Genomic DNA, 19,374 nt, shown 5'->3' with positions numbered 1-19,374 from the left:
GGCCTTGAATTTGACATCCCTAAAATAAAGTATTTGGCAAACCCGTTAATGGTAAAATAAGCTAACATAAGGCTATCTTCATACAAAATTGTTTTCACTATCTTGTTAATACAAATGGTCTTTTTTTGCTGAACATTACAAAATACCAGCCTTCTCCAACCTGGCACATTTCAGAGAAGTTTGGACTACAAGTCCTAGAATGACCAGCTAGCATGCCAAGTAGCTGATTCTTGACTTTCTCCTTGGACTGCTGTACCTTTTTTTCTGTTTTTTTTTAAATCTCTGTTATACAGCCTGACTTCCATGATCCACTTATACTGCTTTCCTGCAATTAATTTAAGCTTTTCAGTTGGAAGACATCACACAAACTCATACACTGGTTTGTCAATCTAGGACAGGGCTGTCAAACTCTAGCATCACAGCAGCATCATGTCACGTATCGGGACTTTTTTCTCCTTCGCTAAACTGGGCATGGCATGGCCTGGACGTGACACATCCGGCCCGCAGGCCGCGAGTTTGACAGCCCAGGTCTAGGAGAATTTGCCTCTTGCCTGATGATTTAAAGGGACTTATCCTTTCAGAGATGTCAGTCCAGTATATGGTAGGACAAGGGTAAAGAATTTGAAGTAGGTGCTTTGCAATACTCTAGCAATTGGACATAAATGTTATCTATACAAAATTTACAATAAAAACAGTTTATTATAATCAGTACATGTGCTACAGTAACAATCACAGATTTTCTATTCAAAATGCTGAAAAAATCATTTTGATATAGTGACTACATTTCAAATTAATTCACCAGTTTGAGTATTTTATATTTATGTTTATAGCACATTCTATCAAACAGACTAATGCCACAGACTAATGCCACAATATGACTTTGCTGTAGGGAGAAATAGCTTATAAGCCATTATTGCATCCCCAGAATTGTAACTAAATTGTCATTTTTATGTATCAAAAGTATTTATTATATGACCAAAGGTAACAGATTATGCCACATTAGAAAACATGAAAGATGAATTTGAACATTTGATTTACTAAGATTTATGTGCGGCTACACAATAGGCTAAGATATAATATGGTTTGTTTGGTTTTGGCTTAACAGATTGTATGATCCCGGCTACTATGTGTGATCCTAGGTACTATAATAATAAGTCATGTAAAAATCTAGACACGTTCATTTTCTATTTCCATCTTGATCTTAATATTGAATTATTTTAATAAACATAATTCAATATTAATCTGTGAATTACAAGGTAAACGAAGGGCTGTTAACTTGACAAGATGCTTTTCCCTCCTCTCTAGGTAAAACTTAACTTCTGATATGCTCATCATTCTTAAAATTATAAGCTCCTTCCAGTGTCTCTTAAAAATCAGACCATTAAATAGATGGTACCAAATACGAATATTTTTGCTCAATGTTCAATGCCCAGAATGAAAATCAGTGATATCCATGGGAAATCACTGTTCTCCTTGGGGTGATTCACATAGAATTGCCCAAGATCAATATTGATAGTCTGTCTTTTTAAAAGTTCTAAAGTAGCTGTGAAATGACGCAACTACCTCACTTTCTTGATGTCAGTCCTTTCCATATATCAAATTCTTCAGGAGCAAGGACTTCCGTTTTTTCTCCAAATAACAGAAGAATGGAGCAATTGGAATATGAGATACACTCTGGCTACTGGTGCTTCAAAACTCTTATTTGTACAGGCACATTTTCCCAAGAAGCCTAGGATCATGTCATTGTCCTCTTGTCCTTAGTAATATTGTAATAGAAGCTTGCATATATCTGGGAAAAATTATTGTCTTGTTCTATGAAATAGTCTGGCTAAATACAGGTTTATCCTATATTAGAAATATGATATTAAAAGAGTTTCACAGATTAGCTATAGTGAAATGTGTATTCTGCTTATATCCTTTTTTATGCAAGCAATCAAAACTTCCATAAAAATAATATTTTTTCCACAAGATACATGTTCAGGTTTTGCAGTAGACATCATACTTCAGCTTGGTTCCCAGCTTTGTTCCAGCTAAACATTCCTTAAATTTAGCATCCATTTGCTCATTTTGAGGCTTGTCAAAAATATTCTTCCAATCTCCTACAATGCCTGCAACAAAAAGAAAATGGGAGGCTAAAAGGAAACAGAATCACTTACTTGATAGTTCTAATAACAATTCAAAATATTTGTAATTTGATCACTGGGAGCAAAAATGATACAATGCACTGAGGATTAGAGAAATATGAACCCGTCCACCAAATTTCTATGGTTCCTCCTTAGCCAAATCTATTAAATCTATTGTCTTGCTTCCAGCGTTTTCTGTCATGTACAAGCACCAGAGCCAGTGGTGAAAATGAAGCCAAAACCTCTTTATATGCACGCACCCTGTTATGTAGTCTGCAGGCAGCCACAGCAAGTGAAACTTGACTGAGTTTAAAACAAGTTCAGCAGGGCCAGTATTCCTTAGAACTTGGATACAAATATTATAGTAATGATTAGTGTTTTAAAAATATGCACATCTTAATCTTAAACTCACCCTTTTAAAAATATAGGATAACCAATGCACTGCCAATTCAGATAAGTGGGGGGGGGGTGAATCAACAAAAATGTGGGTTCCCCTCGACCATGACTCCTTTTTTATTTACCACAAACAATATCAGATACTAGTTTTCCTTCCCATGTGCCAATTTCAGAAATTTAAATATAACTTTTGACATTCTGAAACCACCCACTTGATGAGGAGGCACCAGAAAATATGGATAGGCCTGCATCAACCTTTTACAGGTAGTCCTCGACTTACAACAGTTCATTTAGTGACCATTCAAAGTTACAACGGCACTGAAAAAAGGGACTTATGAGCGGTTTTCACAGTTACAACCTTTGTGTCATCCCCATGATCACATGATCAAAATTCAGATGCTTGGCAACGGGTTCATACTTATGATGGTTGCAAGGTAACCAGTGGTGGGTTGCTCCCGGTTCGGACCGGTTTGCAAGAACCAGTAGTAAAACTGGCAGGAGGCTCCGCCCATCGCCCCGAATGTCATCATAGTTCAAAGCAAGCGCGTGAGCGCGATCCCATTGTGAACTGGTAGTAAAGGTAAGTAGAACCCACCCCTGAAGGTAACCTGGGGTCATGTGATCCTCCTTTTGCAACCTTCTGACAAGCAAAGTCAATGGGGAAGCCAGATTCACTTAACAACCAGGTTACTAATTTATCAACCACAGAGATTCACTTAACAATTGTGGCAAGAAAGGTCGTAAAAGGAGGCAAAATTCACTTAACAACAGTAAAATTGGGCTCAAATGTGGTCATAAGTTGAGGACTACCTGTAGTTGTAAACCCTACGAAGTATGTTTGCTGCATACAATTATGGGACATTCATAAGGAGAGATGTCGTGAGTGCTCATCACTTACTAATGGAAACTTGATAGAGGGGAATACTAGAAAAATACTATTTCCCTGATTCCTTCTTTTTTTTTTTAACCAACCTTTCCGGAAGAGCAGGGGACCAGCCACGCCATGTGTTTCCTGTGACTTATCACGCACTGCTTGGAAAGTATTTCTGTCTGCAATGGACTGAATTTGCTCAGTAGTAGCAGGGAAACCAAAGAAATTAGCTATTTGCTTTACTCCCGAAACCAGATCCTGAAAGCAATATTGTGATATGATTAATATCCTACGTAAGTTGTATAAACTGTATATTTGATATGCATTATTTATGTTAATGTTATGAAAAGCTGTATTTCTTAGGGTAAACTTGAGTAGCTTCAGATTCAAAACCCATTGTTAGATCTGTTGACTTGAGCATATAGCGAAGTCGCAAACAATATACCTATTCTATACAGAAACATACAGACCAGGGGTGTCAAACTCACAGCCCACAGGTCAGATGTGACATGCACTGGCCATTCCCACCCCAGTTTTAGCAAAAGGGAAAAAAAGTCACGATACATCACGTGACAACAACATGACAACACGAATTTGACACCCCTGATACAGACTATAACTCATAATAGGTATATATGGTGGAAAAGGAGAAAGAGTAAAAATAAGTTCAGTAGTATCTAAATCTCTTCTCACACAAGCACACAAATACTTAAGGCATTTACATCATTAAGATACATTTTAGGGGAAATTATCATAAACATGTGGCATTTTTTTAAGAAAATAGGGTATCAGCTTTCTCTAATAGAGCTTGTTCTTCCTGTTTCCCATAATAACTTTTCGACTTGTGTAATACAATTGCTTTCAATCAAATGAAGCCAAAATGGCCCAGAAAATGAGTTTAAAATATATTTTTAATGCCATTAGAGCATTAAAAGCTCTTCAGATGCAAAATCAAAAAAGAAGGCCTAGGTCATTTGCCCTATAACTCCAGGGGCTTATGATATGGGTGCATGGGATTATTCACTGGTGAGAGAAGTAACTTTTTTTCCAATCACTTACTCTTCAGGTGTTCCAGGCTGCCTCGCAACTTTCAGAACAAGACAAGGAAATGACCCATAGAATATACTAAGACTCAATTCCAGCCTTTTGATCACGACAATAATAATAATAAATAAAACCAATAAGAGTTTGGAACAACCTCCCTTCATCTGCTGTACATAGAGAAGCTTTGCCTATGATTATGAATACACCCACCTCTTTTAATTCCTCATATATCAGAATCAGAACGTTTTCATCATCTATATGTTTGTTCCAAGCAATAGCCTGATCAAAATAGGATCCCCAGGCAACTATAGTATAAAGGCAGTATATTAAAATGACTTTATTTGGGAAAAAAAAGTCTGCACAAAGCATAACAGCAAGTTATTTTTCTATATATTATTGCATTCATATTCTCTCCGGATAACATATAGTATTGAGGCAAAACTTTTTTTTATTAAACATCCTATTTCCTTTTCATTTCCTTATTCTTGTATCCAGGCATCAACGTTCATATCAATTGTAAAAGATCTGCAATCCTCTAAAGACAATAGGAGTTGTAAGGTAATAGTATCTCTTCTCCTGGCAAGCAATGTGCTAATGGTGTTTGTTCTGCTGGTTGGAAACAAGTTTCTGTTTCTACTTACATAAGCTCTCAAGATACAAAGACTACAAAAGTCTTGCTATTCCAAATAAATCGGGCCAGCTCTTGTGGAAAGCACTTGTGAGAGTTCTCAGTTCAGCTTTGGCTAGAGACAACAATTAGTTCTCAAAATCCTGACTATCTATGCTGTTTATCCCAAAGTCATATCCAGCATGTAAACTTTGCAAGCTTTAATGCTATGTCAAAAATCTGTGAGGTCTTTTTGTTTAGGGGCAATAGAAATATGTTCATGTATACCACAGAAAATGAAGCTCTGATCATATCATTTTCATTTCTCTTAAAGCCCAACATTCTTCCAGAGGGTGTCTTACTTCTTAGAAAAGCAAATTTGATAGCACTACTATTAGAAATCATAGTAGTGGTACAACTCATTTTTTTCCCCTGGTGCCCAGATTGATCAGATTAGCCTAGCATTCTGTTCCCCCAAGTTATTATATTTGAGCCAATCTGAGAAATTAAGACTACCTTCTCCATTCATGAATTCTGGGAAAAATTCCTCCCATGAATTATAACTGGGAATGGTTGGTGCATTATTATGAAAATGGAAAAACGATGCTGCTGTATCTTTAGGATTTCGAAACAACACCAATATCTAAGGTAAGAAAAAAAGAACAGACATTTTAAATTTCCAGTGACATGAATGAAAGTACCGTATTAGTAGCAAAAGTCCCTATTGATGCTGATGATTAGCACTATCTAAACTACACTTAAAAAGAAACTAGAGTTTGAAATTACACCTATTAATTGTTTAATGGGATCCTTCAGAAAGCAGTCACCCATACTCCAAATCCTCTTGTCGTATCTTTAGAAAGGCTACCAGATCTAGACTGCCAAAATCCAATCAACCACCAAATGGCAGCAGAAAATTAGTTTTCAGTTCTCTCTTTGCTGCCATTTTGTCGTCTTCCAGATTTGGGCTGCATAAAATGTCATCTTTCACACAGCTGCCACTTATCCACTGACCACTTGTGGTCAAAGGAGCTTCTTACCTAATTAATTTTAATGTATTTTAATGTATTTTAATGTTTATATTATATGTTTTTTAATCTTGGCTGTTCACCGCCCCGAGTCCTTCGGGAGAGGGGACGGTATAAAAATTTAATAAACAAATAAATAAATTTAGGAAAGTTACTCATGCGCTAGTCACCTCCTGTATTGACTACTGCAACGCTCTCTACCTAGGGCTGCCCTTGAGGACCATCCGGAGGCTTCAGCTGGTACAGAATGCAGCCGCGCAGGTCGTGATGGGTGGTTCCCGATTCGCCCATGTTACACCTCTCCTGCACGACTTGCATTGGTTGCCGGTTGCCCTCCGGGTGAGATTCAAGGTGTTGGTGATGACCTATAAAGCCCTACATGGCTTAGGTCCAGGATATTTGTCGGACCATCTATAACCAGCCACAGCTCCCCATCGCCCGGTGCGTTCTCACAGGGAGGGCCTACTCAGGGTGCCGTAGGCTAGACAGTGTCGACTGGTGACCCCTAGAGGCAGAGCTTTCTCTGTGGGTGCTCCCACCCTCTGGAACCAACTTCCTCTGGGGCTCCGGTTGGCCCCTGACCTCCGCACCTTCCGCCACGACTTAAAGACATGGTTGTTCAGCCTGGACTGGGGGGTTAACTTGTATTTTAACACGCTTTTATTCGGATATTTTATTGTTGTGAGCCACCCTGAGTCCTACGGAGATAGGGCGGCATATAAATCAAATAAAAATATAATAAATAATAAATAAATAATTTACTTTGAGTAGGGTTACTAGACACTCCATATCCTATGTTCCTAATATGTATCTATAGTCTGGTAGCTAAACTGTGGCAATACATAGTGTTATAAAATATCTGTTAGGCTACATCAGATACTTTCCTTCCAAATGTTCTGGACTACAGTTTTCTCAATGCTTTGTCATGCTAGCTGATTGTTAGTAACCTACAGGCTACAGTACATAGCTGACTAATTTCACACATTATATCATTTCCATAAATATTACAGTAGGCCCACAACACTCCTATGAATTGCTTATCTAAGAAACTGCAGAAATAAATGTTATCAGTGAAATGCCTACCTTGGCTTTATTTTTGAAAATAGATTTGGGCAGATAATTATAATGGAGATGCGTGGCCACAATCCTTGGAGAAGGAAATTGTTTCATCCTCTTTACAAACAAAAACAAGGAAAGGGGAAAAAACATATCAAATGGGCCACTCGTGCATATACAGAGATTGGTTCTACTGATATTTAAAAGTAATTCATCACCTATATAAAAGGGCAGTTAGAATAACTTTGATTCTGTAAATCCCATCTGCACATGTATGACACCAAACAGAACAATATTGAGATATGCCAAACATACTACAGGACATTGCTGGAAAACTAGAGGCACATTCCAGACAAGAGAACTTTCTCTATTGCCTTATTTCATGCAACAACAACTACCACGCAGGTGCAGATGAAATATCCCATTTTGGAAAGCCAAGTTTTGTTACTAATAAACCTGAAACTTTTCTGGATCTCCACACTCCATAAATGGCAACTCTGTGTTTTCCTGCTTAATTTTCAACGTTGTGGCAATCAGATCATTCACAATGAGAATCAACCAATTTACTCCTGGGGGAAGAAAAAACAGGAAAAATCATAATAAAATCTAAGGAAGGTGTTATTCTTGTAGAAGACAGCAAGGCTTCATTACCTCGACTTAATGCAAAATAATTCGCAGCTAGATATGGTGAGATGGAAACTATCCACTGATTTCAATTAGTGTACAAGTAATATTAATTGTATGGTATTTTAAAGCTGTATCTTCACCAGATAGTTAAATTATAAGCTATATAGCTGCTTCATCTTATAAAAGCATTCTTCTATGTTTTGATATATTCCCTCACACATGTAATTAAATAAATATCCTTGTTTATGCCTTAAAATCAAAAAGGAATTTTTACTTCAAGTTGGGATTTCCATTTTTGTTTCAAAGACAAGTTGGGGTGTTGGGGTATTTGTTCACTATCATAGACAGCATAGCAGATTACAAATAGGAAATAGATATAGCCAGTTTGGTCTAGCGGTTAAGGCACCAGGACAGAAACCAGAAGACTGAGTTCTAGTCTCACCTTAGGCATGAAAGCCACCTGGATGATTTGGGCCAGTCATTCTCTCTCAGTCCAATACATCTCAAGGATTGTGATTGTGGGTAAAATAGAAGGATGAAGGTGTATGGGATATGTTCACTGCATTGAGTTGTTTATTTATAAAAATAATAAAGTTAGGATTGAAAAAAACTTCAAATAATAATAGTTGGAGGACACAAGTGAAGGGGCAAGACAATGAATGCAACTAAGTTTTAAGCCTAATTATAACGTCATGATTTAGCTGAAATCTTTGAATCAGGCATTATTGAGGTTTAGTCATAGCTGTCCCCATATTCTGTTGAATAAACCACATTCACACACTACACTAAGCCAATTTTTTAAAAAATGACTTAGCATGATGCTTGAACCATAAAGAAATGTATCTTAAAATAATATAAAGCATTTTAAATAACTAAAGTATGCATTTGCACTGAAATCATCAGTTAATGGCACATGGCAATTTTTCATTATTATAAAAACACTTTTAAGATTTAAAAACCTCTTCAAATAAGCTAATGAAATGCTAACTGACATATTCCAATAATAACATTTAACATTTTATTTACCATCCTGTTTTCTCCTTTGTGAACAGCTTATATACAGTGGTTTACTTACATAATGCAGCATTTAACACCAATTAATAATTTTAAAGCTAATTCTGGTACAAAAAGTTTTATTAGAAAAAGGAGAATTAATGGTGCTATTTCTGTATAAACCATCTCAAGGGTAATGATAAATATTATATAACACCTTCAGATAGACAATATTAAAAAGGTGTTTTTTTAATAGTTGCTTATGATCTCATTTGGCAACAAAATAACACAAGAATTCTACTCACCACATTTGGGGTAGGACACCAACACTACATCATCTTTTCTGCTTTCAAAATTCTCCAGGGCTTGAAACGTCTCTGCACTGCATACTGAACTCGGATAAGGAATTCCCTGGTAGGAAAAGAGAAGTTCTTGGAGTTTAAGACCTTTGGATTTTTCCAGCGCTTTCTCTATTTCTTCTACGAATGTTTTATCTGTCATGGTTGCTTTCTCTGTTCTAAGCTAACTATCCTGTTGTTAAGGCACCAAAAGCTTTTAAAGGTATTTTGAGAGGTGGACAAAACAGCATTATACTTATCCTTTTGTTTTCTGCCTTATATAAGAAAGCCAGCCTGCTTGGATTACCAACTTTTGCTCCTCCCTTTCTATTCTCCAAGAGAGAAAAACTATCAAGTCCTTTTGTTTAAATATTGTTTACATTTTTGTAGGTAATCCCCATTTAAACCAAGAAATTTTGATTTGGCTGGGTCAACAAGAATAGATGAGAGAGAGAGAGAGAGAGAGAGAGAGAGAGAGAGAGAGAGAGAGAGAGATCTAAATGGCTTAAAAAGCATCTCCAATCAACATTAAATTTATTTCAATGTATATGGCCACCCGTTTTATTGTAGTGACTCTTGATGGCTAATCAGAGTTACAAACACCATATAACCAGAAATAGATTCATCCTTGGCAGCCAAGGATGTTACGGTTTAATTTCTTATACTTATACCATAATCAAGAACTTTGAAAAGTAACATGGTAGCCATACCAGATGCTCCCAAATTATAGGTACAAAGCACCTTTTCTGTGTAGCCATCCTAATTTTTACAGTGTTGGGCAAAGTGCAATAAGATTATTTTCAGTTTCCACCACATAACTCTATATAAGGGAGCCATTATGATGTTTTACAAATGCTGCAGCATGCAGAGCTGCACCTGCAGCAGGTAGTTCGAGCCCCAGAAATAAGAGACGAAGTACCATTCGCAAATTCCCCGAGCGTCTTTCAGCATCGCTCCTGCGTGACGGATTTTTGTTCGAACTGATCAAAAGCCATTGTTACTGTACGGCGAGGCTCATTCCGAAAGACGCCGACAGAGGGCGTACTCTGCTCTGCCGGTTTATTGCTTCAATAAACTGCCGCGGGAACGAAAAACAAAAGGCGCTATTTGCGGGATTCAAGTAAATTGCGTAAACTCGACGAGGTCACCTTTGCACATGCGCAGAATGGAAAGTAGTAGCTAAGCTCCTCCAGACGCGAAAAACATTTTACGCCTGCGCGCAGAGGCTTAGCTCCTCCCTCGGAGGTAAGAAGGAAAGAGGCATGGAAGGATGATCGGAAGCTTCTCTTACCGCAGAGGACGTTTGGATTGTGAGTGTCTGGGCACCATCAATGGTAATTGCTGCTTGCATATTTCGTCCTAAGAGAAAAGTAGCAGCATGTTTTTTTGCGGGGAAACTTACCAGCTCTACATTGACGGGACCCATAGAAAGTCCGAGTTCGACCTGAAGCTAGAACGAGGAGTTATCTGCCTCTGAGTCAGGAGGAAGGGCTAATTTTGGAGAGCAAATAGCAGTTCTCCGTAGCACCAAATGTTTTTTTGGATAGACTAACCTAAGTGTTTTTCAAAATTGGCAACTTTTAAGATGTGTGGATTTCAGATCCCAGAATTCCCCACCCAGCATGCAGATCAATGCAATACCTGTTACCACAGCAGTCATATATGATTTCACCCCACTGTCAGTATGATAAAATGGAAGTCATCATCAGCAAAAGCCTTGGCAAGTGTTTTAGAGCAAATTTTGGTGAGCAATCTTAGCGTTTATATTTATACTTTTAATGTTTCTTTAATAGATTCGTATCCTGCTTTGGGGGTATGAGTGTGTACTTAGTGCACTCAAATTACATATCAAAGATCAGATCAGACTGCTCTTTCCAAGAATGTTTTTTTAGCAGTCTACTTTCCCCTTTTAAAGCAGTGAGATACTTTTATAGAATAGTTGTCCCAAAAATCTGAAGGGCATTAAGCTCAGTGCGCCGCAATGCACTTTCCACAGCAGTTTGGAGGGCTGATAACAAAAAAAAAAAAAACCATATGAGTTGAGTTTGTGTCCCTATGGACAAGGGGCCATTAAAACTATAGCTCATGGCCTGCTATATTATTGTTGTTAGTTGCAAAGTCGTGTCCGACCAATCATGACCCCATGGATAATGTTCCTCCAGGCCTTCCTGTCCTCTACCATCCTCTGGAGTCCATTTAAGTTCACGCCTACTGCTTCAGTAACTCCCATCCAGCCACCTCATTCTGTTGTCCTCTTCTTTTGCTCTCAATCTTTCCCAGCATTTAGGCTCTTCTCCAGTGAGTCCTTCCTTCTCATTAGGTGGCCAAAGTATTTGAGTTTCATCTTCAGGATCTGGCCTTCTAAAGAGCAGTCAGGGTTGATCTCCTCTAGGACTAACTGGTTTGATCACCTTGCAGTCCAAGAGACTCGCAGGAATCATTTCCAGCACCATAGTTCAAAGGCCTCAATTCTTTGGCGCTCAGCCTTTCTTATGGTCCAACTTTCACAGCCATACATTGCAACTGGGAAAACCATAGCTTTGACTATAGGCTATATTATACACCTCACCTAATAAAATACCAGGAAATACTGATCTCTGTTATGTACAAGTACTGTTATCAGATCAGCATGAAGCAGTTTCCCTGAATGTGGCCAGATTTTCTTATACTGTGTGCAAAATTAGGCATATGGTAACTGCCCACTGATAATTCACTAATAGTAATATTTTGTTTTTTATTATTGTTGCTTTTAATGCTTTTATTTGTAATACTGGTCTGACCATAATAAAAAATTATTATCTTCCCTTTCCTTCAGAATCTGAAGGTAGGACATAAGCACTCCCTCATCTCATTTTTCTTCACAATAGCATGAGAAAGTCATGCTCAACTCAATCGTTGAGTATGTGTGACTGAGAACTGACTAGAACATAGTCTGGCCAATGGCATTCAGTGCATTAACTACTACATTGCACTATTCTTAGGATTCAGGTAAGGTTAGATTCATTTCAAAATTTAATCCCAGTGTATTTTGCAGACTGAGGGCTCTTTCAGAACTACAGAATTAATTCAACTATACTTGAATAGAGGTATTATAATTCTTAAATTAGTCCTCTTAATTTAACTGTTCACTTGGAAAACTTTTCTTCCACCAACCATACATTCTTATATTGCCTTATCTTTTAAACCAGGGGTCCCCAATCCCCAGGCTGTGGCCCAATACCGAGCCAAGGCCTATTCAGAATCATGCCGCACGAGGCGGGACAGCATGCATGTGTGTGCACAGCTCAACTTGTGCACAGCGGGCCAGCACAGGCATGCGTGCACAGCTCAACTTGCAGTCGAGCTGTGTGTATGCACATCAGCCCACCACTCACACAAGTTCAGCTGTGCACCCACGTGTACACCAACCCGACACTCCTACAACCCAATTCCCTCCCCCTCCCAGGCCACTAAGCTGCAAAGGTTGGGGATCATTGCTTTAAATTAATCACCTTTCTCTTGGGAACTCAATTCCATGCACCCAGTTTTTTTATTTCCTTAGCCCATTCACTCATCCTTATACGTATTTTGTGATTTATCAGTCAAATATATTACCAAATAAATATATTATTGTATTTATCACTCATTTTAGTATTCACTTTCATCATCCATTGCCTCTTATTGCACTTAATGACCCTATTTCCACTGCATCCAACTCTCATTTCCATTCAGATCCTCAACGCCAATAGTCATGTCCATGAAAACCATGTATACATTCACATCATTCTGAACATTTTACATGTTTACACAATATACCGTGTTTCCCCCAAAATAAGACCCTTATATTTTTTTGAACCCCAAAATAAGCGCTTGGCCTTATTTTCGGGGAGGTCTTATTATTTTGGGGTGCGTGGAAGAAGATGGGGCTCCTCTTGCCATTTTACCTGATTTCCAGCTCTGCGTTTAAATATTTTTGGAGAGGGCTTATTTTCAGGGGGAGGCTTATTTTAGCGCATGCTCAAAATCCCGATTGGGATTATTATCAGGGGATGTCTTATTTTCAGAGAAACGGTATTAACAAAGAGAAATCACACATTCTTAAGTGACATTCCATTCTTGCCATGCACGTTGAGTGAATGTTGAAAGTAAACTATTTGATTCAAAATGAAAATCATTGGAACATCCAGTACCTCAGCAGTGATTTAACAAACTGAGATTTTGGAAAACATATATCTTTAGTTCTGTCCCACATCTTTAGTTCTGTCCCTTTCAGCTTCTTTGTGTAAAATTTTCGTTTCTTGTTCTTTTAATTTTAAAGTCACTACTGAAATGTCATCACTAACCGCTATTCGCTTCTATCACTAGGATTTGGGATTGGCTGAACAATGAAACCCCTAACTTCTGTCAGGCTCTTCAAAAAAATTCTAATTTTGGAAGTTATTGGAGTTCTGGGGGTATATACTTTGTATTACAAGATGAACTCAAGCGAAGGTAAGAATCTGATACAACTTTATGTCAAGTAACTTCATTGATGTGGGCAGTCATATCTGAAATGGGAAAAAATTTTTGGATCAGGTATTGATACACTTTACTGTATTGTCAGTCACACCATAAGGAAACCATGTGGTATTTTTTTTCTGGGTTTCCCTAGTGTTATTGAGTAAGACCAGGAAAAGGTATGGCTTCTTGAACGTTGTGGCAATAGATACATTATAGATAAGTATGTTCGTGCTAGATCTACAATGGGAAAACACCTTTTCTATACATCCTTATTAAATAATCTGACTAATTCATAAATATTGTAATCTTCATAGAGCAGCAACTGGTCCACATTTTCTGCACTTTCACTATCATTAGATTTGCTTATGTGCAGCCAAGGCATTTTCAACTCCTAGCGACTGTATAGATATGTTCTGTGATGATCTTTCTATAACCTTTTCTTTCACGTCTCCCAATTGCACTCATTGCTACTGTAACTGAATCTGCTAGTTGTCCTCTTCTTCTCTTTCCTTCCACCTTTCCCAGCATACTATTATCTTTGAGGTGTGATGACGAGAGCTATATCCACATTTCAGATATCAAAATAGATTTGTATTAAGAGATTACTTATTTCTACATTAGTTTCCTCTGTTTTTTTATTCATAAGGAGATGCTTTTGTCAAACTATTCATCATATTTCCAAAATCCCCTAAAGCAGAGCTCCCTTTCTGGCTTTGCTTGTCTGCAAGCAGGAGTGAGGGAGCGGGGATGGTTCTGTGCGAGTGGCTGGCATCTTAAAACCTACTTCCATGGCCCAGATTCAAATGACTCGCAGCTCAGTAGGGGACCACAGCCCAGGGATGGAGGACCCTTGCTCTAAAGGATAGTCAACACTAGTTTAGATCCTTCTAGCATATTTGCAATTAATATTTTTTTTTCTAAATGTCCATAACTCTACACTGGCTTATACTAAACTGAGATTTTAATGCTCATTGTTCCAGATTTTAAAGGTCTTCATTATCCCATTTTGTTTTAATCAGAAAAATTGCATCAAGTTATTCATTGCTACTAGAGTCGAAGTTCCTTTATGAATGCATTAAATCAGGGGTGGGCAAATGTGGCCCTTTTACAACCTGTGGAATTCTGGGAGTTGAAGTCCACAGGTTGTAAAAGGGCTACATTTGCCCACCCCTGCATTAAATATTACTAATTCCAGTGCAGATCTTTGAGAATCTCACTATCATTGAGGCCTTTATTCTTAGTCCTTCCATTTTTTAAAAATTAATGAAACATGGTATTTCTGTCTTATTTCACAATAGTTGAGTTTCCCAAGAATTCTTTGGATATTAACTTCATTCAAAGTTTTTGAAAATATAAGGAGACATTTTGCTCTGTCTCTTTTACAAACTACCATTTCATACTTAGTGAATTCCGAAAGATTAGGATAATGTAAAAAAATGTATATGCTGTACAACTACTGTATTAAAGTCTGCTGTAGTACTTTGTCACTAACAGAAATTGCTTTTGCCCCAGATTTCAGACATAAAATGAAGCGAAGGTGTCCATCTGTTTTGGAAGGTATGTTTGGTTAATAATTATCAAGTGTAATTCTTTCTGTCCATGAAACAAGCCATTTTTAAAAAAATATAGTTGTTTGGTACAGACATCATTCTGCAGGACTTTCCTCTGAAAATTAGAATAAAAATATACTCAATATCATATCTTCAAAATTCCCTCTTAATTCAACCAAGTTTAAGGCATTTTCTTATTTTCACAGTTTATTACAAGAGTAATGAGTGGGCTGGTATTTATGGGCTCAAAGAATTGGATGAAGAGAAATGGCTTACAAAAAAACCCTAAAAGTAAGTAGAAACAATTTGGTGGTAGTTAATATCAAAAGAATTTACATTTATTTTTTTCGTTTGTATTTTTGTTTGTTTTTCAGTGGTTTGTGCCTGAACTTCTTTTTCTGCCTGATGATGCTTTTCACGTCCTTATTGTGAATCCACTTGTCGCGTTCTGCCTCCCACTTGAGCTGTTTGAGATCTAACAGAGGAAGACAGTGAATAAATTAGATAAATCAATGGAATAAGTACACTCTTTAAATTTGAAAGCAGAGTTTTCTATTTGGATGCAAAGTATTTGTAAGGCAAGACATTCAAAAGATCAAACCACAAATACTCTGGTTGCATTTTTTCATTAAAAAAAGCATGTAAAAGGTATTTTAAAAGGCTCCATTTTTGTTTTGTTTGTTTTTCAGCAGGCTCTTCAATCTTATTACTGCACATTTCTACATATTTTGTGTCTTTTCATAATATATCTAAAGTAAGCAGCTCAGTATATTTAAAAAACAGTAATAGAGGTCTCAGCAGTTACGCTTTGAGGCAATTGCTTTTTCATGTGTGAACAGGGTGGATAAAAATCAATGATTTTTTTAAAAAAATCAAAAAAATCAGATTTTTTTTATTTAAATCGGATTTTATTGATTTTTATCGAATTTATTTTAATAAAAAACTTTTGGGATAAAAATCTATCGTAAGATAGTTTTCTATTTAAGATACATAAATAATTTAGTTTATTCAGCATGAAATGGAGCTTAGTTATGTAGCATGAGGCTGTATATTCTGCAACACTAGGACTATCGGTGAGTCAACAGTGGGTCAAAGGAGTAGCAGAGATGACAGTTGCTCTTTAAAAATTATGATTTAAATCGAGTTGATTTAAATCAAGCCTTTTTACTAGTGATTTAAATCATGATTTAAATTGTGATTTAAATCAACTCGATTTAAATCAAATCCACCCTGTGTGTGAATAATTTTATAAAGTAAACTTTTTACATTCTATCTCTATATAGAAATACTACTAGACTGAATATAGGTTTGACCTTATTTTGGAAGCTAAAGAAATCTAGCCAAGGCTCCCAGTGGAATAAAGAGCAGAATACCAATCCTTATATATTTCTATGTATGTTTCATCTAACCAGCACTTCTAAAGAAGTATTTCATATGCTAAGTAAAAGATTAAGCATAATAAAGAATCAGGCATAAAAGGACTGGCAGTAGCAGATTCATTAAAATTCTATTTAACATGATAAATGGAAGCCTCTCAACAGCACAATGCTTAAAAGCCTTTTCACAAAAGTTATCTTTTTTTTTTTTTTAGAAAATTTATATGGTTGCCCACTCACTTTCAGTGACTCTAGGCATCTTACGAAAAATAAAAACTCAGTAAGTATAAGTGATGACACACTACCAAGCAGTTAGCAACTACATTAAGTACTTCCATCCACGTTCCTTAGTCCTAATAAACACTATAGGGATTACTCCTAGCAGTTGTCAGGAGTCAACAATAATATAAACCAATCCAACAATAATGGCTCTGATCAGTAAGAATGTTTACAGTAGGTACACCCTGTTGAGGTGGGATGTCAAAGATGTTCATATACAAGTTACTTACTTGCATTATCTTTGTTGGCCATTGCATTCATTCCAATATTGTCGAACTTGGACCCAATATTTTCATCCAGCAAGTGACCAAACTTTAAAAGAAATGCAACACAATTAGATCTCTGAATGCCTTCAAATCAAACACCATTTAACAGATACTAAAATTAAGACACCTACTTCTTCTGCAGCAGCAGCAACACCAGTATCTTTGAGTTTTCTTTTTCTCTTTGACCCTTAAAGAAAAAGAGCATTCAGCAATTGCTTCTGCAGTTTTACATAAAGCAAGCATTCATTGCTGTTGGTATAACAAAGCAGTGGCCAAAGAATCAATTGAGGCTGGAGAGAACTAGAAAAATCCACAGATCAGAATTGGATAGAAATATTATACAATGAACAGTTCCAGTTTCTTAACTCAGTAACATCCTCATTTACAGAACCTACCACTTTCCACTGGTTTAGAAGGAAGAAATTTAACAATAGATTATAAATTTCCATGTTTCTCCCTCACCGAAATTCTTACTTTTTAGAAAGTTGATGTAACATTAGCCACTCCTCTGATATAAAAACTGGATTGATTGGTAAATTGTTTTATAATGGAATTAGAAACAACATTCATTTTAACCAAATGAATGTGGGGTTCAATGAAATTATATTGCAGTGCAAAATTTGGAATTACTTTCATTTAAAGACTTCACAAATAAAATTAAATCCCTTATTACCTTCCAAATGTCACTAATATAAATCCCTGATGCAGTCTAAAACTGCTTGTGATTGTGCACTGGAAAGAAAATAATTCTGGTAACTTGTGCTAATCCCTTGGTATTTTGACAGAAACATGAATTTCTCATGCTTCTTATTTGTCAAGTCTTAAAAGTATTACTTTTACCTATATTACCTTTAACTGATCCAGCAAAATCCATTTCTTTTTTTCTTTTGCCATTCTTACTGCCAGGTGTGATTGCAGTGTCATTATTTTCATCTGTTAACAAAAAGAAGCTAGTAAAACTTTATTACATAATAAAATTGAAAATTACAGAATGAAATTTTGATGTCCACTTGGAAACACTTGCTACTACAAATATTGGAACAATTCAAGATTTCATAGATCTCTGAGTAACCACAGGGATTTCTACAGCATAACTTTTAAAATTAGAACAATTTATCTATATGGTTTAACTGTTTTAGCAAGAGTAAAAAGTTTTAGGACTATGGGAACTGTTGTTTACCTGGAGTGTTATCGTCGTCTGACACATCCATGAAAGTCCCTCCCTCTTCATCAATATCTTCTCCAAAGTCTTCATCCATACTACTCAGAGAGACTTCCTCATCATCAAGGTCCTCAAAATTGTCTTCCTCAGAGTCTTCTGATTCTGTTTCGTCATTTGAATTTCTCTTCTTTTTCTTTTTGACTTTTATATTACTAAAAATGATGGGAATAAACTTTAAATACACACCTTTCTATATACTTTTTCTCACAATTCTTATCTTCCTTTTTAAATAGGCCTTTGTGGATTTGATACTTGGTGGAGAAAGAGAGTATCTTATTTATGATTGTGGTACTTTATTTTGAGGTAGCCCAGATTATGTTCTTTGTATATCTCCCAGGGTTTTTGACTAGAACAGTATATATAATTGTTGTTAATATGTATTGTAACTTTATGAATGCTAATCAAATTAGAATTTATCACCTGCACTTAAGCTGATGGCTCAATTAAGGAAATTCTGAAAAACCACAGCCATCAATGCTACATTACTTTATATTGAACAAATTAGCCAAACTTTATGCAAAAGGAAAAAGATAAAAATCTGCATCAAAAATAGCAATATCTGAAACCAAGAGTGATATTTCAACACCCCATAATTATTTTATATCCTGCCTTTGTTGTTTTTTAAATAACTCAAGGCAGCGAACATGCCTAATTCTTCCTCTTCCTATTTTCCCCACAACAACCCTGTGAGGTGAGTTGGGCTGAGAGAGAATGACTGTTCCAAAGTCACCCAGCCAGCTGCTAGAACTCTGATCCAAAGCTGGAGCACTTGATAAAAGGAACTTTTCACTGGGAACCAGCTATAAATGTGCATAAATTTAGACATATAGGATTGCACCATAAATGTGGTTTGATGCAAATACTTTCACAAAACTGCATAACAGTTAAATTTGATCTTCTAAATCTCTTTATATAATCCAAGAATGCTGATCAGCTTTCCATCCCAAATCCCTGTTCTCCTGTAACGCTAACATTTCATAGCATATGAAACTTGAACCAATGGGAACAAAAACATACACTGAAGCATCAATGGCTCTCCCAGTTTCTGTCTTCTTGGCCAATAAGAAAAAAGTGATCTGAACTATTCAATAATGGAAACACTAAACTCCAAATATGTTG

General features: G+C 36.6%; 3 protein-coding genes across 7 annotated transcripts in view; 1 reads left to right on the top strand and 2 right to left on the bottom strand.

Moving 5' to 3' along the window:
- Nucleotides 1-679: 679 nt before the first annotated feature.
- On the bottom strand, nt 680-10,245 carry SULT6B1 (sulfotransferase family 6B member 1). 3 transcript variants are annotated; one of them, XM_034428181.3, is made up of 8 exons: nt 10,003-10,245; nt 9,051-9,156; nt 7,582-7,694; nt 7,153-7,242; nt 5,558-5,684; nt 4,645-4,739; nt 3,492-3,648; nt 680-2,108 (listed from the first exon to the last, which is right to left on the bottom strand). In XM_034428181.3, exons 1-8 carry the CDS (start codon nt 10,003-10,005, stop codon nt 1,978-1,980), a joined length of 822 nt encoding a protein of 273 aa, XP_034284072.1. In that variant the 5' UTR covers nt 10,006-10,245; the 3' UTR covers nt 680-1,977. The 3 variants fall into 3 exon arrangements, with proteins under 3 accessions (XP_034284072.1, XP_060548398.1, XP_034284071.1); XM_060692415.2 differs by lacking the exon at nt 10,003-10,245 and adding an exon at nt 9,794-10,000; XM_034428180.3 differs by lacking the exon at nt 10,003-10,245 and having other exon boundaries at nt 9,051-9,304.
- On the top strand, nt 9,976-15,625 carry CEBPZOS (CEBPZ opposite strand). Of its 3 annotated transcripts, none has more exons than XM_087883027.1 (5): nt 9,976-10,417; nt 13,428-13,553; nt 15,075-15,119; nt 15,319-15,403; nt 15,487-15,625. In XM_087883027.1, exons 2-4 carry the CDS (start codon nt 13,448-13,450, stop codon nt 15,399-15,401), a joined length of 234 nt encoding a protein of 77 aa, XP_087739153.1. In that variant the 5' UTR covers nt 9,976-10,417; nt 13,428-13,447; the 3' UTR covers nt 15,402-15,403; nt 15,487-15,625. The 3 variants fall into 3 exon arrangements, with proteins under 3 accessions (XP_087739153.1, XP_087739154.1, XP_087739155.1); XM_087883028.1 differs by having other exon boundaries at nt 10,279-10,393; XM_087883029.1 differs by having other exon boundaries at nt 10,331-10,827.
- CEBPZ (CCAAT enhancer binding protein zeta) overlaps nt 15,435-19,374 on the bottom strand; it is a 19,746-nt gene continuing 15,806 nt past the window's right edge. Inside the window, exons 12-16 of the mRNA XM_034428176.3 lie at nt 18,214-18,407; nt 17,883-17,966; nt 17,165-17,220; nt 16,998-17,079; nt 15,435-15,587 (exon numbers count right to left, since the gene is read on the bottom strand). Coding sequence (XP_034284067.2) covers nt 15,451-15,587; nt 16,998-17,079; nt 17,165-17,220; nt 17,883-17,966; nt 18,214-18,407 — 553 coding nt within the window. The 3' untranslated portion in view covers nt 15,435-15,450. The remainder of the gene's footprint in view (nt 15,588-16,997; nt 17,080-17,164; nt 17,221-17,882; nt 17,967-18,213; nt 18,408-19,374) is intronic.

The sequence above is a fragment of the Pantherophis guttatus genome, chromosome 1, assembly GCF_059756535.1.
Source record: "Pantherophis guttatus breed Tessera chromosome 1, ASM5975653v1, whole genome shotgun sequence".
Classification (NCBI taxonomy): Eukaryota; Metazoa; Chordata; class Lepidosauria; order Squamata; family Colubridae; genus Pantherophis; species Pantherophis guttatus.
Note: the sequence above shows the minus strand (reverse complement) of the source record. Positions and strands in the feature narration are given on the sequence as shown.

Bases quoted from the DNA above. Each gene is read 5' to 3' on its own strand.
- SULT6B1 (XM_034428180.3), bottom strand. From the start codon at position 9,246: ATGACAGATAAAACATTCGTAGAAGAAATAGAGAAAGCGCTGGAAAAA. The intron at 7,695-9,050 runs GTGAGTAGAATT...TTCTTCCCCCAG, and splicing joins GGTGTCCTACCCCAAATGTG to GAGTAAATTGGTTGATTCTC. The intron at 5,685-7,152 runs GTAGGCATTTCA...TTCTTACCTTAG, and splicing joins TTTTCAAAAATAAAGCCAAG to ATATTGGTGTTGTTTCGAAA.
- CEBPZOS (XM_087883027.1), top strand. From the start codon at position 13,448: ATGAAACCCCTAACTTCTGTCAGGCTCTTCAAAAAAATTCTAATTTTG. The intron at 13,554-15,074 runs GTAAGAATCTGA...CTTTTGCCCCAG, and splicing joins CAAGATGAACTCAAGCGAAG to ATTTCAGACATAAAATGAAG. The intron at 15,120-15,318 runs GTATGTTTGGTT...TTATTTTCACAG, and splicing joins GTGTCCATCTGTTTTGGAAG to TTTATTACAAGAGTAATGAG.